General features: G+C 51.3%; 6 protein-coding genes across 6 annotated transcripts; 3 read left to right on the top strand and 3 right to left on the bottom strand.

The window, feature by feature from the left end:
- Positions 1–155: 155 nt before the first annotated feature.
- Positions 156–834, top strand: N7458_005407 (electron transfer flavoprotein regulatory factor 1; the record flags this gene model as incomplete). Its single annotated transcript, XM_056908789.1, has 4 exons — positions 156–222; positions 293–458; positions 502–514; positions 703–834. Coding segments are annotated over 4 exons (378 nt in total), but the record flags the coding sequence as incomplete, so codon positions are not given.
- Positions 835–1,100: 266 nt separating this feature from the next.
- On the bottom strand, positions 1,101–2,282 carry N7458_005406 (class I SAM-dependent methyltransferase; the record flags this gene model as incomplete). Its single annotated transcript, XM_056908788.1, has 1 exon — positions 1,101–2,282. One exon carries the CDS (start codon positions 2,280–2,282, stop codon positions 1,101–1,103), a length of 1,182 nt encoding a protein of 393 aa, XP_056767406.1.
- Positions 2,283–7,385: 5,103 nt separating this feature from the next.
- Positions 7,386–9,525, top strand: N7458_005405 (CCR4-Not complex 3'-5'-exoribonuclease subunit Ccr4; the record flags this gene model as incomplete). Its single annotated transcript, XM_056908787.1, has 2 exons — positions 7,386–8,247; positions 8,336–9,525. 2 exons carry the CDS (start codon positions 7,386–7,388, stop codon positions 9,523–9,525), a joined length of 2,052 nt encoding a protein of 683 aa, XP_056767405.1.
- A 1,171-nt stretch (positions 9,526–10,696) lies between these two features.
- On the top strand, positions 10,697–11,865 carry N7458_005404 (acylglycerol lipase; the record flags this gene model as incomplete). Its single annotated transcript, XM_056908786.1, has 4 exons — positions 10,697–10,798; positions 10,825–10,879; positions 10,951–11,020; positions 11,136–11,865. 4 exons carry the CDS (start codon positions 10,697–10,699, stop codon positions 11,863–11,865), a joined length of 957 nt encoding a protein of 318 aa, XP_056767404.1.
- A 174-nt stretch (positions 11,866–12,039) lies between these two features.
- N7458_005403 (uncharacterized protein) lies at positions 12,040–12,996 on the bottom strand (the record flags this gene model as incomplete). Its single annotated transcript, XM_056908785.1, has 1 exon — positions 12,040–12,996. The coding sequence occupies one exon, from the start codon at positions 12,994–12,996 to the stop codon at positions 12,040–12,042; it is 957 nt and encodes a 318-aa protein (XP_056767403.1).
- Positions 12,997–13,017: 21 nt separating this feature from the next.
- Positions 13,018–13,564, bottom strand: N7458_005402 (uncharacterized protein; the record flags this gene model as incomplete). Its single annotated transcript, XM_056908784.1, has 3 exons — positions 13,018–13,182; positions 13,248–13,378; positions 13,438–13,564. 3 exons carry the CDS (start codon positions 13,562–13,564, stop codon positions 13,018–13,020), a joined length of 423 nt encoding a protein of 140 aa, XP_056767402.1.
- Between the last annotated feature and the right edge of the window lie 52 nt (positions 13,565–13,616).

Raw genomic sequence — 13,616 nt, 5'->3', positions numbered from 1 at the left:
TAAACAACGGGCCGACATCTCCGCACTGTCCGACGTCACCGATAACCGCCGGGCGTTTCTCCAACTCCCTTTCCACCTTCCATACACAACAAGTACCTCCAAGGGCGCGCCCCAGTCGCACAAGTAAGAGTCCAGGATATCAATTAAGATCAAAGTGGACAACGGATGTACCAACCATGGTCAACGTCGAGCTGCGTCGGCAGGTCATCAACGTCTACAAAGGTACCACACACAACTACGATCAGCATCAGCAGAATCATTCCAAGCACTAATGCCGAGATCAAACTCACAGAGTTACTGTGGTTAGGACGCGAGTATCCCCTTGGTTATCAGTACTTCAGGGATCGGCTCCATCGTGCGTTTGCGGGCCAAGCACATCTTACGGACGAGGATCAAATTCGAAAGGGGATCGCTCGAGCTGAATTTGTGAAGAAAGGTAAAATTTCTGGGTTGTACAAGTAAATATACGCCAGCATATTGGTTTACTAACGTCCTTCTTAGAGGTCGAAGCATTGTAAGATCAAGACTCTTAAACCCCTCCACAACACCGCACATCCAAACTCTTATGAGACACTCTACATTGGACAAGGACCAAAATCATTCATCGAGGGTCATATGTCATTTTTTTTTCTATATATGCCCCCTGGGCAGCACTTAACTGGACGCACTTCCCCGATTCACAAATAGTGTCATACATCATAGCATCATGCGAACGCACCTTTTCCCTCCCTCGACACAGACATTTTGAACATGGACACTGACGATAGAAAACCAAACTCCAGATACTACTTGAAGCGGTACCGCACGCTCAAAAAGCGGTATGAGAGTGGCTGAAGCTCCAATCACCAAGGGCCTCGAGCTTGAGCATTCCGCACAAGAAGTTTCCCAGTCCATATGCATCCTTTGAAAGAAAAGAACCGGGAAGAAACCCTCCCAAGAGAAATCGAAATCGAAAATATAAAGAAAACAATAAAAGAAAACCACAGATTCGGGGGTATCACCAATATATATGAAGCGCACTCAATGATCACTGTTTCTTTATGCGCCCACCAAAAACACCGGAATTGACTCATGGACCTGGCTGCGAAGGAGGGGGATCTTTATCTCTTTTGACCCCACCAGGCACTCACTTCGAGACACTCGCCGCTGGCGAGACCCCCCTTTTGGAAAAAGTCAGTGGTCATCGCTGCCCACCATCGGTCCCACTCGTCGCGACCTTTCCCACTGGCCTCCATCAGCATGGGTTCCATGCCTTCAATCATTTGGACCACGGTGAGGAGAGCCGTTCGCCGAATGGCTATTTGTTCGGGGGTCAATGCCTTCCGGGCACGTCCCTTGGAGACTTTGCCTTGACCTTCTCGCTCCCAGCGCAGATCCCCCAATGGGATTGCGATGCGGCGGCTGTCGACATTCTCCAACACATCCACCTCGGCGTTGAAGGCCAGTCCGATAGTGGCGCATGGTAAGGCTGTGAGTTTGCGCCGGTCGAAGGATTTCGCGACCCAGGAGTTGTAATCGACCAGATATTGGTTTTGTGCTTGGGTGAATGGCGTGGCGGGGGAGAATGTATAGGTTGCGGTTGAATCGGCCGTCTCTTGGGCATGCACCGAGGCTTTCCTGGCCGGGGCCGGATTAGGGAGCAGTGAGCGGAATACCCAGTCAGAATCCCAGACTTCTAATATCCCACCCGATTTCAGAACTCGAAGTGGTTCTTCCAAACCCGAGGCTTGTTGTGCTGGACTGGACGGGCACATGCCCGCATCCTTAATAAAGACGAGGTCAAAGTAATCATCGGGAAAGGGCAGGCGGGGTCTTCGCAGATCATGTCGTTTAAATTGCCAGTTCATGCCCTTCTTGCGCAGGTCCGGAGCCAGCGAGACAAAGTCAATGCCAACAAAGGCGACGTTGGGGTGTCCACGACGGGTAAAGTACTCGTGACACAAGCCGGACCACAGACCCGATCCGCAGGCGATCTCCAGGACGCGTTTCGGTGGGCGATTGGCCAGGTGAGGGTTGCAAAACGGGCCGCCAAAGACGCGCAGCAGCATCGTCGTGCGCAAGCTTTGACGGTGGATCTCGGGCAAGTCGCATGGCAGTGGATAGAGGTTTTCGGGGTCGCGGAGGTAAGTACGCTCGCCATATCGCGCGAGGGGGTAGTTGTTGTAGTCCGTGAGGGATCCCAAGGACGAGGAGGAGGTTGCGGCAAAGGTCGAGCTTAGATTGGAGTGAATGTCCGAGCCGGACGCCGTAGCGGCCACAAATGAAGCCATGCCTGCCGACATCATGTCCATCACTTCAGGCGCATCGATCCCAGGCTGTTGTTCTTAATGGGGTTTGCGGGTCGGTCGCATTCTCGGCGCGCAACTTGTTGATCATGAGCTGGGAGTCATGCTTTGAGTTCGGTCCGGTTGAAAATAGAATCGAGATTGAGAGTTATTCGAGGTATATACTTCCGGTTCAAGGGTTCCAGTATCGAACGATGTATAGTGGTTATTTCAAAGGTAGGCAAAGGAATTGGCTCAAAAAAAGAGAAGAGAGAGCAGGGAAGTAGAAAAGCCAGCGGGACCTTAGCGGCTCGGAAAATATTCCTTTCAGTGTATGTCGGGCGCAAAGGTTAAAGAATTTTCGATGATGACTGATTTAGATCATCTCCTCTGGAACAATTGATGTCATTCGAGGGATCTTTCGGCACACCACAAACCGCCTTCAATCGCACTGGAGGATTTCACGACACAAATTCCACGAGAAGGTGGGAGGAGGGGAAGGTCGAGGAAAAAGGGCAAAGGCAATGGGAACGAGAAGGCCGCGGCCTGGTCCCGACCCCTGGATCGAAGTGGCATTGAACCACTTCGAGGGCTCCACTGGAGTCCAGAGGGAGCTAGTTCACGTAACGAATAACCGCAGTAATATTGATTGGATACAGTACAGTGGAATACCAAGCATGAATGGAATCCATGTACATCAGATACACGAGATACCTAGTGTCCGCTCCTACGGCGGAGTTGACTGGAAACGTTGGAACAGACTAACGTTCACTATCTCGTCTTGTGCAGGGCTAAAATGGGAGAATTTGGGGTCAGAAGAGGGTTCTCCCGCCAATGACAAACATTGCTACTGTTTCGGCTATTTAGTTAGCGACTGCGGCGGAAGAACTCGAGCGGGAAGAATCAACTCTTCGTGTCATCATCATTGTCATGACTATATAGAGGAGTATAGACGAGGAGAGGTAGAAGAAAATCCTTCGAGCAGGGGGCACGCGACGCCGGCTTGCCTGCTTTCCGGTTCTCACGAAGGGATTGACCAATTGTACAATGTACATACAAAGCAGAATGGAGACCCGAACGGGGCTTGCCAGCCGGCTGGGCCAGGTGTCTTGTATTACCGGGAGGCGCTGTGGATTCCTTCAGAAGCGACGGAGTAATTACCTGGGTCGTATGTAGCATCATCATAAAAATGTCATAGCTATATAAACAATGCAGAATAATATCTCTGTCATGAAGCATTGCTATCTCTGGATAGTAAAGCAAAGTTGAGGTTGAATACACATGTTGATAACTATTCAGTAGTGGTTGACATCATGAGTCGGTTCGGTACCACGGCCCGCTAGACCCCATGAATCATTTGTTACTAACTATTCTTGTTCCAGCGATTATTATTATCATTATTATCCCTTTTCTCATGATACTAATGCCGGATCAGCCAAGCGGCCTGGTTCGTCTTTTCGCGAACTAGACTTGGGGCATATTGATAGCAATGTTCGAACCCTCAACTACTGACCTCTCGGAACCAGCAATGCTACAGTAGACGGAGTACTGTCAAAGTCAATGCTTTTTTCCCCAAAAGGTTCCACATATTTTCATTTATGAAATCATATGTACTCTTTCCATATACGAGGAGGAGTGCTCTACTACAGTAGTACAGTAGAAGAGGGCATCACCCTTTCAGTCATTTCTTTTTCCTCGCCACTGCCCCTCCGGAAGGGCCACCCGGCGATCGCAAACACTGGGCACCCAACACTAGAGACCGTCTAAAATCCTTCCACCATGGGGGTCGCCAACTGGCGCGTGCGTAGCACACGTGCAGGCGGGCTTGACAAGGGGGTAAAAGACGGAGAGAAGGACCATGATACTTAGCGCCCGAAGGCGTGACTTCCAATGTCCTTCGGAGAATCCGGATTTCGCGGGCAGGATTCGCGATGCATCCACCGAACAAAAGTACTGTAACATTGAGGGTTGACTCTGGTAGGAAATCTACATGTCTCAGAAATTATATCGACTATATGTTTTTGTATGTGGCGTATAGCCAAGTCGAGAGACGGTATTTCTTCACGGCTGATACGGTACGCCCTCAATACTGTTCTCCATACTCTAGACTCCATCCGTCTCGCTGTACTCCGTACTCCGTACTCCGTACAGAGCAGCCGGAGATCCCTGCCCGCCATGTCCACCGTCCCAAGCGTCAGGTACTTGGGGCCAGGCTAGCAACGGCTGAGACTTTAGTCCCCGCCTTTCCGTTCCATCATTCTATCTGATACCGGCTTGCCCCGTGCCCCTTACATTCTTTCCCCCCCCCCGGCCCGCTGTACTTACTTGTCCTGGCGCTCTGACGCACGGCACTCGCGTTGTGGCTCAGGCCCAACTCAATGATGGGTATTCCAAAGATCCTTACGGGTTCCCTGCCCTCTGTCCTCGAACTTGGTACCTGCATCATTGATGGGGGACACGGGGATCGACATCATAGCGTCCTGCTTGGTACTTTGGCAACGAGGGATTCCCAGTGGAACGGTCACACTGAATACCCTAAATAGTGAATACTCGAGACTCATCAGATCTTTAACGGTCCTTTTGAGCTCCCGGGCTCTCGACTCAGACCAAATACGAGTCATTCGTGATGTCTCTGCTGGCAGGCTGCAGCTGACCAACGCCCATTGAGGGGATTCCAGGAGTGGCTTCATAGTGTGTCGCAGTAGCCATCGAAATATGTGGAGGCAACTATGCCAGGTGTCACAAGGAAGGTTTTGGTTTTGTCTTCAACTACTCCGTATGCAGCTCTGCAACGATGGCCTAGGTGGGGCTCTCGTTACGATCGACGTGGTCGCCGAAGCAGACCTTCAGTACTGGTATTATGTTATACCTAAATTTGAGTTTGGAGGAGGGGTCAGGTCAATAGCGCCGATTATTGATTAGTAGCTTGCATTTATGCTTCAACGGACTGAGCGGAGCGTTGTTAGTCTGAGCACATGATCTTGGGATTGGGTGGGCTTCCTAGGGCTTACTGGGCTTTCCAGCTCTTTGCCACCACTCAATACAGTAGTACAGTACGGTTGACTCCGATGCTATTTGATATCCGTGCCTTACTGCCCACCCAAACCGCGGAAGCGGTTTGGGTGGGCAGTAAGGCACGGATACGATGATTTCCTGGCTCCGTATCTCCCACTTAAGCTGAAAATCAGAGACATGATATGTTGGTAAAGGCTGGTTTGAAGAACAATTTGCAGGCCTCCTGAAGTCCATGTTCTCCGATGGGTATATATTGGCGAGGCACCGCGAGGCACTCGGCAGAGGAATCTCTTGGCGAACTAGACCAACCACCTTGGAGGGTCATTTCAAAGCTACGAAAACGCTAATTTTCCTTCAGTTAGTAGTATACATGATTGTCTAGTATCTCGGTATGTAATTCTGCCTCTCGCTTCTCTGGCTTTGTGGTTACTTATATACTACGGGGGCCTCTTTGCAAAAATTCTCTCTTATGTATCTCTAAGGCCTTCGGTAAAGTCCAAGGACAACTTCCAAGATCGTTGCTGAGCTTAGCTACGCAGATCCTGATAACTAGAATATGATTGGACAGGCCCAATGGGATTTGATTGATCATTCTATAGAGTCTAATATGCATTAAAGAGTGGAACTAAATAATGTTATAAAGCAGATTTGCAAGATATATCCTTTCGGGCTCTACGGAGAATAACTTCCAAACTTTGTATTAATACCTAGAGAGCCATGCAGAAGTACAGCGTGGACTGAACTATTCATAGAAGTATTTCTAGTGTAATCATGATGGCCATCTTTAGCACCTCTAATTTATTGCTACTGATGTGTTCATAAAGCGGAAATTAGCTCCTATGCGTCCTCTCTTTCTCATGAATGCCTTACCTCACACAATATATCCATTCAGCACAAGAATATGAATTCATTTAACACCGCTTCTATCCATTCTGTTTAGTATGAACCGGCTTTATTCAACACTCATAACCACAAACCTCCATTCAATTAGAACACGGATGATGTGGAAGATCAAGACAAAATTTGCACAGGTTTACAGAGACGACCCAGTGTCAAGAATCCTGTCTTTACCCTTTCTTTGTGAGTGACAACTGATACGAAAATGAAGTCGTTGACAGGAAACCAAAGTGCCATCCAGACTGTTCATCCCTGGCTAGTCTTCGATCTGATGGAAGAGCACCTAATATGATCATCTTATGTGAATAGGCAAGATTCGCCTTGGTTATCATATTTGCACTATCTAATTTCTGCCTCTATTCAATATTTTTATCTGACAGGAAACCGGAGGCTACACCAAGGCAGTCAATTCCCCTAGACTTGTCGAAGCTGGAGGAACCATGAAAGGGCTCAGGAAGTCTTGGCGTGAATCATATCCGGTTGGGCAATGTCACGTGACCAGAACTCCCGCCTTCGATGCAAACCACCCATCAAGACTGTCATCTCAACCCCAGCCGCTCTCTATCATTCTTCGAACTGGATATCTGTGCGATCTATCCCGACATTACCTCTACTACATTGGCTCTTCTCTAACTTGATTTTCTGCGACTAGCTAGATCGCCATCAAGAGTGCTCGTGACTCTTCCGCTCGGCCTCCGCCCTTAGGTATCGCTCGAACCCAACCAGTCCACGGAGAGTGCCACCTCTACCTCCCCACCCCACCACCGAATATTGCTCGTCGCACGAGGTCTTCTGTGGCCAAACCAAATCCCCACGCTCGCTCATATCGAAGGGGTGGTTCCGCTGCAGGACTTCATGTGGAAGAAGAGAAGAGACCGTACTCAATCCTCAACTCCTCTCCTCACCACCGCCTCCACCTCCCCCTCCGGCCCAAATCGCCAGTTGCTCGCCTGCCCCTCGGTGTTCTGCCAGGGAAATAAGCCACGGTCTCGTCTGCCCCGTTAGATGGCAGATGGTACCTACAGGTTCCAGCAGCCTGGGGCCGGGCAGTTCTACTTCCAAACACAACCGCAGCAACAACTCTCACACCAAAGGAACACCATTCAGAACGGGACCAATTCGCCGGGTCGACTGAAGTTCAACAACAACGCTCCCTCTCCTTCTCGATCGCCTCCTGTAAGCCAATCAGCCTCGTTGAACCCATTCAATATGTATGGCCAAAGTCACCAAGGTCAGCATGTCATGATGAATGGCGGTCAGACCCATCAGCGGTTTGCCATGCAGATGCCCAAGTTCCAGACGCAAAACCACCCTCATCACCATGCTCCGCAACCTACACACCATCACGCCCACCAACCTCATAACCAACATGGCCTCGCTCACCAGCAACATTTCCCCGCCGGCGCCCTTGCTACCACCACTCCTCATTTCACCTCAAACCACCTACAGAATGGGGCCTCAACCGCGGGCGAAGATGATATTGACGAATCGATGAACGAACATTGGCAGGAGCAACTTCAGCTCGCCGCCGAGTCGAGGCAGGCTACTTCCCCTCATCACTACGCCCGCATTATGGCCCAGCAGTCGAAGGGGATTCAGATCATGCCCAGCCAAGCCGACACACCAGATCAGAAAGCAGATGGACGGAATGGGACTGTTGCAAGCAAAGCGGCTTCTCGACAAGGCTGGAATGCGCTGGACTTTGGTGGACAGGGCCTTCGGGTCATGGCGACCTCCTTGTTCAACTACAACTTCCTTGAGAAGTTGTACCTCAATCACAACAAGCTCAAAGTCCTTCCTCCATCAATTGGCCAGCTGCGGAAATTGACCCACCTCGATCTTTCCGGCAATGAACTTAACGAGCTCCCTGAAGAGATTGGCATGCTCACGAATCTCAGGAAGCTCTACCTCTTCGATAACAACATCCGCACACTCCCATACGAATTGGGTTATCTTTACCGCTTGGAAACCTTGGGCATCGAGGGCTGCCCGCTCAATGAAGTCCTCAAGTCTCAGGTCATGAAGGAAGGAACCAAAGCTCTAATCAAGTACTTGAAGGAAGAGATGCCAGGTGAGTCATGGCTTCTTTTCAAACCAACGCAGTGGCACGGCTGTAGAACATTTATGGCTAATTGTTCTTTTTTTCCCCCACCACACAGTTCACTTGCCTCCTCCAGACAGAGATTGGGTCATCCTTGATGAGACCGCGAGCTCAGCCAACAGCCCTACTGAGAAAATCACCGTCCTTTCCTACAACACTCTGTGCGACTCCTCCGCTACCCAGTCACACTACGGCTACGCCCCCTCTCGTGTTCTCTCCTGGGAATTCCGTCGCGAACTCATCCTTAACGAATTACGATCCCACAGCTCGGACATTGTCTGTCTCCAGGAAGTTGATCAAGGAAGCTACAACAACTTCTACCGCGAGCAACTCGCCTACAATGATTACAAGGGTGTCTATTGGCCCCGAGGTCGAGCCATGGGCATGCAGGAAGAAGATGCCAAGTCCGTTGATGGTTGTGCGATCTTCTTCAAGGGCAGCAAGTACATCCTTCTCGACAAGCAGCTCATCAACTTTGGTCAGACTGCTGTCCGTCGTCCCGATGCCAAGGGCCAAGACGACATTTACAATCGTCTTTGGCAGAAAGATCACATTGCGGTTGTGGTCTTCCTGGAGAACCGACAGACTGGAGCCCGCTTTATGGTCGTGAACGCTCACCTGTACTGGGACCCGGCGTTCAAGGATGTCAAGCTCATTCAAACTGCCATTCTAATGGAGGAAATCACCAAGCTCTCTGACGGCTATGCCAAGTGGCCCGCGTGCACGGACAAGACCGCGTTCCGCTTCTCCGAGGCTGAAAGCGGTTCCGAGAACGCACCCGTGGTCGAACCCGCACCATCCATGGAGTACGCCAGTGGTGACCAGATCCCGCTCCTAATGTGCGGTGACTTCAACTCCAACCCCGGATCTGCAGCATACAAACTCATTGCCAACGGCCACTTGCCCGAAGAGCATCCCGATCTGGAGAAGCGTCTGTACGGTAACCTCAGTCGGGTCGGCATGACCCATCCGTTCAAGCTGAAGTCGGCCTATGGCTCCATCGGGGAACTGAGCTTTACCAACTACACGCCAGATTTCATCGACATTCTGGACTACGTGTGGTATTCATCCAACACGCTGCATGTCTCGGCCCTTTTGGGCGAGGTGGACAAGGAGTACCTCCGACGGGTACCCGGGTTCCCGAATTTCCATTTTCCTAGTGATCATATCGCATTGTTCGCGGAGTTTACCGTTAAAGGGAAGAAGGGTAAGGTGGTGGAGGCTGATTTTGGACCGCAACGGCACTGAGGGACTGGGACTGGTGCATTTCGAATCCTTCGAGATAGGTGTTTGTGTAGTCGGGTTTTGCTTTTTTATTGATGTTTTTCTCTTTCTTTTTTCCTTTCTTGTCTGTTATCTCGGAATCTTCGGGGTGGTGGGTGATTTAACTAGCCTGCTGTCTGTTTTGGTCCCTTCATGTTTCTTTCCTCATAGTATCTTTCCGTTTCTCTTTCATGTTCTTTGACCTTTCCTGTCACTGTGCTTATGAACGCGTCTCTCTATTTCTCCTTTCCATCTCTCTTGTCCGCCCGTCTTGCTTGACCCCCTCCCTCCTATCCTCTCCTCCTCTCCCTCGCTATTCGGAGCGCGTGTCTTTCCCAGTCGATCTTGCTCTCGCTTTCGACGATGTTCTTGGAAAGTAGTTCTTGGCGTGGCAGTTTCGCTTTTCTTCCTCTTGTCTACCGTCTCCTGTCCGCGTATCCCGTCTCTTTTCCGCTTCTCACCGTTCTCCCCTCCCTTTTTCTGCTGTTTTCCCTACTGCACTATATGTTGGGGGTGTCCTGATATCTCTCGGTTTCACATCTCACCTAAATCTCGAAACGTCAATTTGAGACGGCTTCACGACGCTTAGGACGGGTTGGTGTTCAGGTGGACCAGGTGGCCGAAGGGCTTTCGTATGCGGTTGCTTCTATTATGCTTTTTGCCAGGCGAAGGGAGTTTCTTTTTGAGCAAATGTACTTGTTCTGCCATGTCTTCAGATTCGATTGCGAATAGAGCATGGCTATTCGATCTTGCGCTTGTTTCTTGTAGAATTTTGTTGATCGTAGATCCGGGACGGAACTGTCTTTGGACCCTCCCCTCCCGCTTTAGGGCCCTCCAATCAAAAAATGGGGCTTTTGACTTGTGAACTCGATTCGAGGTGATATTCAAGGACACAGACATACCTTGACATTCTATCTCCAGAGTATCAGAAGTTATAGATAAATGATTCCAGTAGTTACGTGACAGGCTATCCCGAGATAGGCAGCCATACTCAGCGGAAACAAATCCAACACTGGCCGTGACTTGAACACCGTCGACTCCGCAACGTATCACATGCTGTCAGCTGCCTCAGCTCCCAAGTGCAGACCATCCCCCAACATTTTCATCTTTCACTTGTTGTACATCCTCTCCATCTGTACGGATACTACTGCCCATCATGACTATTGAAGAAGGCACCCACACTCTTCCCGACGGGACTCAGCTGTACACCAAGACATGGAAGGTTGGTCTATCTTCGGCATCGAACCGTGGAAAGGGGGTCATTCTGCTGACAACAATGTACAGCCAGACGGAACAACGAAGGCAGTGTTGGCCTTTGTCCATGGATTCAGTGATCACTGTAAGCTCCAAGTCGATAATCAGATTGGAGAAATCTTCTTCTAGGAGGGATTCTCACCATATTTTTACCAGGCAATGCCTACTACGAACTATTCCCAAACCTCGCATCCTCCGGTATCGAGGTTCGAGCCTTTGACCAACGGTAAGCAAACCCCAATAAGCTGGCTTTCTTTGTTGATTCCCTCGTCACCGAGATATCATGACTCCATTAATCGAATTAAAACAACAAAAACATCAATATTAACACATCAGTCCAGAGGCTGGGGTCGCACCGTCAAACGTCCCAAAGACCGAGGCAACGCTGGCGGCACCGCCCTCGTCCTCTCAGACATCCACTCATTCCTCCTCGGCGTAAGTCCCCCACCCAAGACCCCCCTCTTCCTCATGGGCCACAGCATGGGCGGCGGCGAAGTCCTAAACTACGTCCTCCACCCGGACTCCCCCTACACCACATCCAACACCCGCCCCCAACTCGCTGGCGTAATGGTCTACTCCCCCCTCATCGGCCTGGACCCAGCAACCCGCCCCTGGGCCATAACTGTCTTCCTGGGACGTCTGGTCGCCCGCATCATACCGCGAGCGCAGCGGCATTCGCCGCTAGACACGAAGCTAGTGTGTCGGGATGAGACGGTTGTGGCCGATTATATCGCGGACGAATTGTGCCATGACATGGGGACGTGGGAGCAGTTGGTGGGCATGTTGGATCGGGGGCTGTGGTTGGAGAATTTGCAGAGTGGGGATTTGACGGAGGGCAAACTTCTGCCCATGTGGCTTGGGCATGGGGATGCGGATCGGATTACTAGTTGGGCGGCGACGAAGAAGTTGAGTGGTGTTTTGGGGGTGAAGGGGGATGTTACTTTTGTGTCGTATGAGGGGGGTTATCACCGGGTACATATGGATCCTGGCGAGGTGAGGGTTCGGTTTGTGAAGGATGTGACGGATTGGGTGTTGAAGAAGGCTGAAGGTACTGAGGCTGCTGCTGAGTGAAGCATATATCGTTGGATTAATGGGTCAAATGGGTCCCGCTGAGGTTGGATGCTTGCAAATTGGGGTTTATATTACATGCTCCGGATATCTATGGTACAAGTCGATGCAAATATAATATATAGTACAGTGGGATGAGATCGTCATGCCGAAATGAAAAACCAAATAAGAACTAGATCACCGTCCAGAGGGATCTTCAATGCGCCGCCAGATGCCAACAAACCCGCCTCCCACGGTACGGATCCCCACCTTGGGTCGACAGACCATGACAGGCTCCTCCTCTTTGGCGGGCTCCTCAGGCACGATGATCTCATCCACGTTATGGGCAACTCTTGACCCTGTCACTTCCGCATCAGTAGCAGAGACCGAGTCTTCACCATCGGCCTCGGCAGACGAAGCCCAAGACGAAGGGTCCGCCCCAGACTTCTTATATGCAAGTCGAACATCCCAATGGCGACCACTTGTCATTCCAAGTCCCAGCTCGACCACTTTTTCCTGAACAAAAGGCAGCCGCTGCTTACGAATGATCTGCACGCAATCGCCAATCTGAGTGATGCTCGGCATAAAGACCACGAGATAGCCATCCCGCCTCAAGACCGGCGCAACGTGCGGAATGCGCAAGTGCGCCGATGGCATATCCAGAATGGCGTGAGACAAGAAAGGTTCCACCGCGGAGGACCCGGTCAACGAGGACAATATCCCGGTCTTCGTCCGTCGCTTGGTCTGCTCGGCGATCCAGTTCTCGACGGGACCCACGTAGAAATCAACGTCGCCAGCATAGATTCCCCGGCGGAACCCCTTAACATTTCGCTCGGCCAGGGCGGCGAACTTATGCGAGACGTCCACGGTGTGGATCACAGCGTTGCGCTCCGTTCGCCATGCATCCCATTCTAGCTGGGTCGTGTCGTCGGTCTGCGGGGTCTGGTTTCCGTCTACCTTTGCATCCTCGTCGCCTGGCCTGAGAGCCCGGTTCTCCACATATTGAATTTGTGATCGCGATGGGCGAGGCGGCGGAGTTGTGTTTGCGGCATGGATGGCACGGGCGAGGTGGAGGGTCAAGGAACCATGGCCGGTGCCAGATTCGAGGATTTCCAGCGGAGGCTGGGTCTCGCCCGTAGCAGGGGGGGTTGACATGGATATCAAGGAGGGAGACAATCAGGTTTCCATCATGCGAATAGATCTATCAGGCGTAAGTAGCTGCGCCGGAGGCCGTGGTTCATGATCGTATGCCCATACCGGGGTAACGAGACGAGGAGTCAATGCGACGTATTCTTCCAGAGTCGGGAGACTCAATCGTACATCTGGACCTGTGAGGGAGGCCTCTAGGTTAGCTATGCTGCGGCGAGGGAAGTCGTTGAGCGTGCCTTGCCTTTATGCGCCTGTACCGCGTCCCAGACCCGACTGCCAATGATGTTATCATGGGCGACGTGTCCGCGGCGCAAATGCGTCTTGTCACCCCTTTTCAATGGCTTCGTCAATTGCGGCTGCTTCTGGTGTAGCACGGCCCGATCGCCCTCTGCGCGTCCTGTCAGCCCTATCTCTCACGTCGCAAACCCTCCTCGATGAACGGCGCACCTCGGAAGATGGAGAAGTCGGTGTCGATGGATCGAGTCCGTAGACTACCAGCAGCAGAAGCGGTAGTCGTCGTCGACGACGTACTCAGCCCGAAGACTCGCCGCAAAGAATGCAGCAGACGAGCCATGGCAGCTGGAGTCCACGCAGCTCTGGGCTAAATAATCGAAAAAATATAATTT

Source organism: Penicillium daleae, assembly GCF_028827525.1.
Source record: "Penicillium daleae strain IBT 16125 chromosome Unknown utg000005l_segment0_segment0, whole genome shotgun sequence".
In the NCBI taxonomy this organism is placed as follows: domain Eukaryota; kingdom Fungi; phylum Ascomycota; class Eurotiomycetes; order Eurotiales; family Aspergillaceae; genus Penicillium; species Penicillium daleae.
This window is presented reverse-complemented; position numbering and strand designations above follow the sequence as displayed.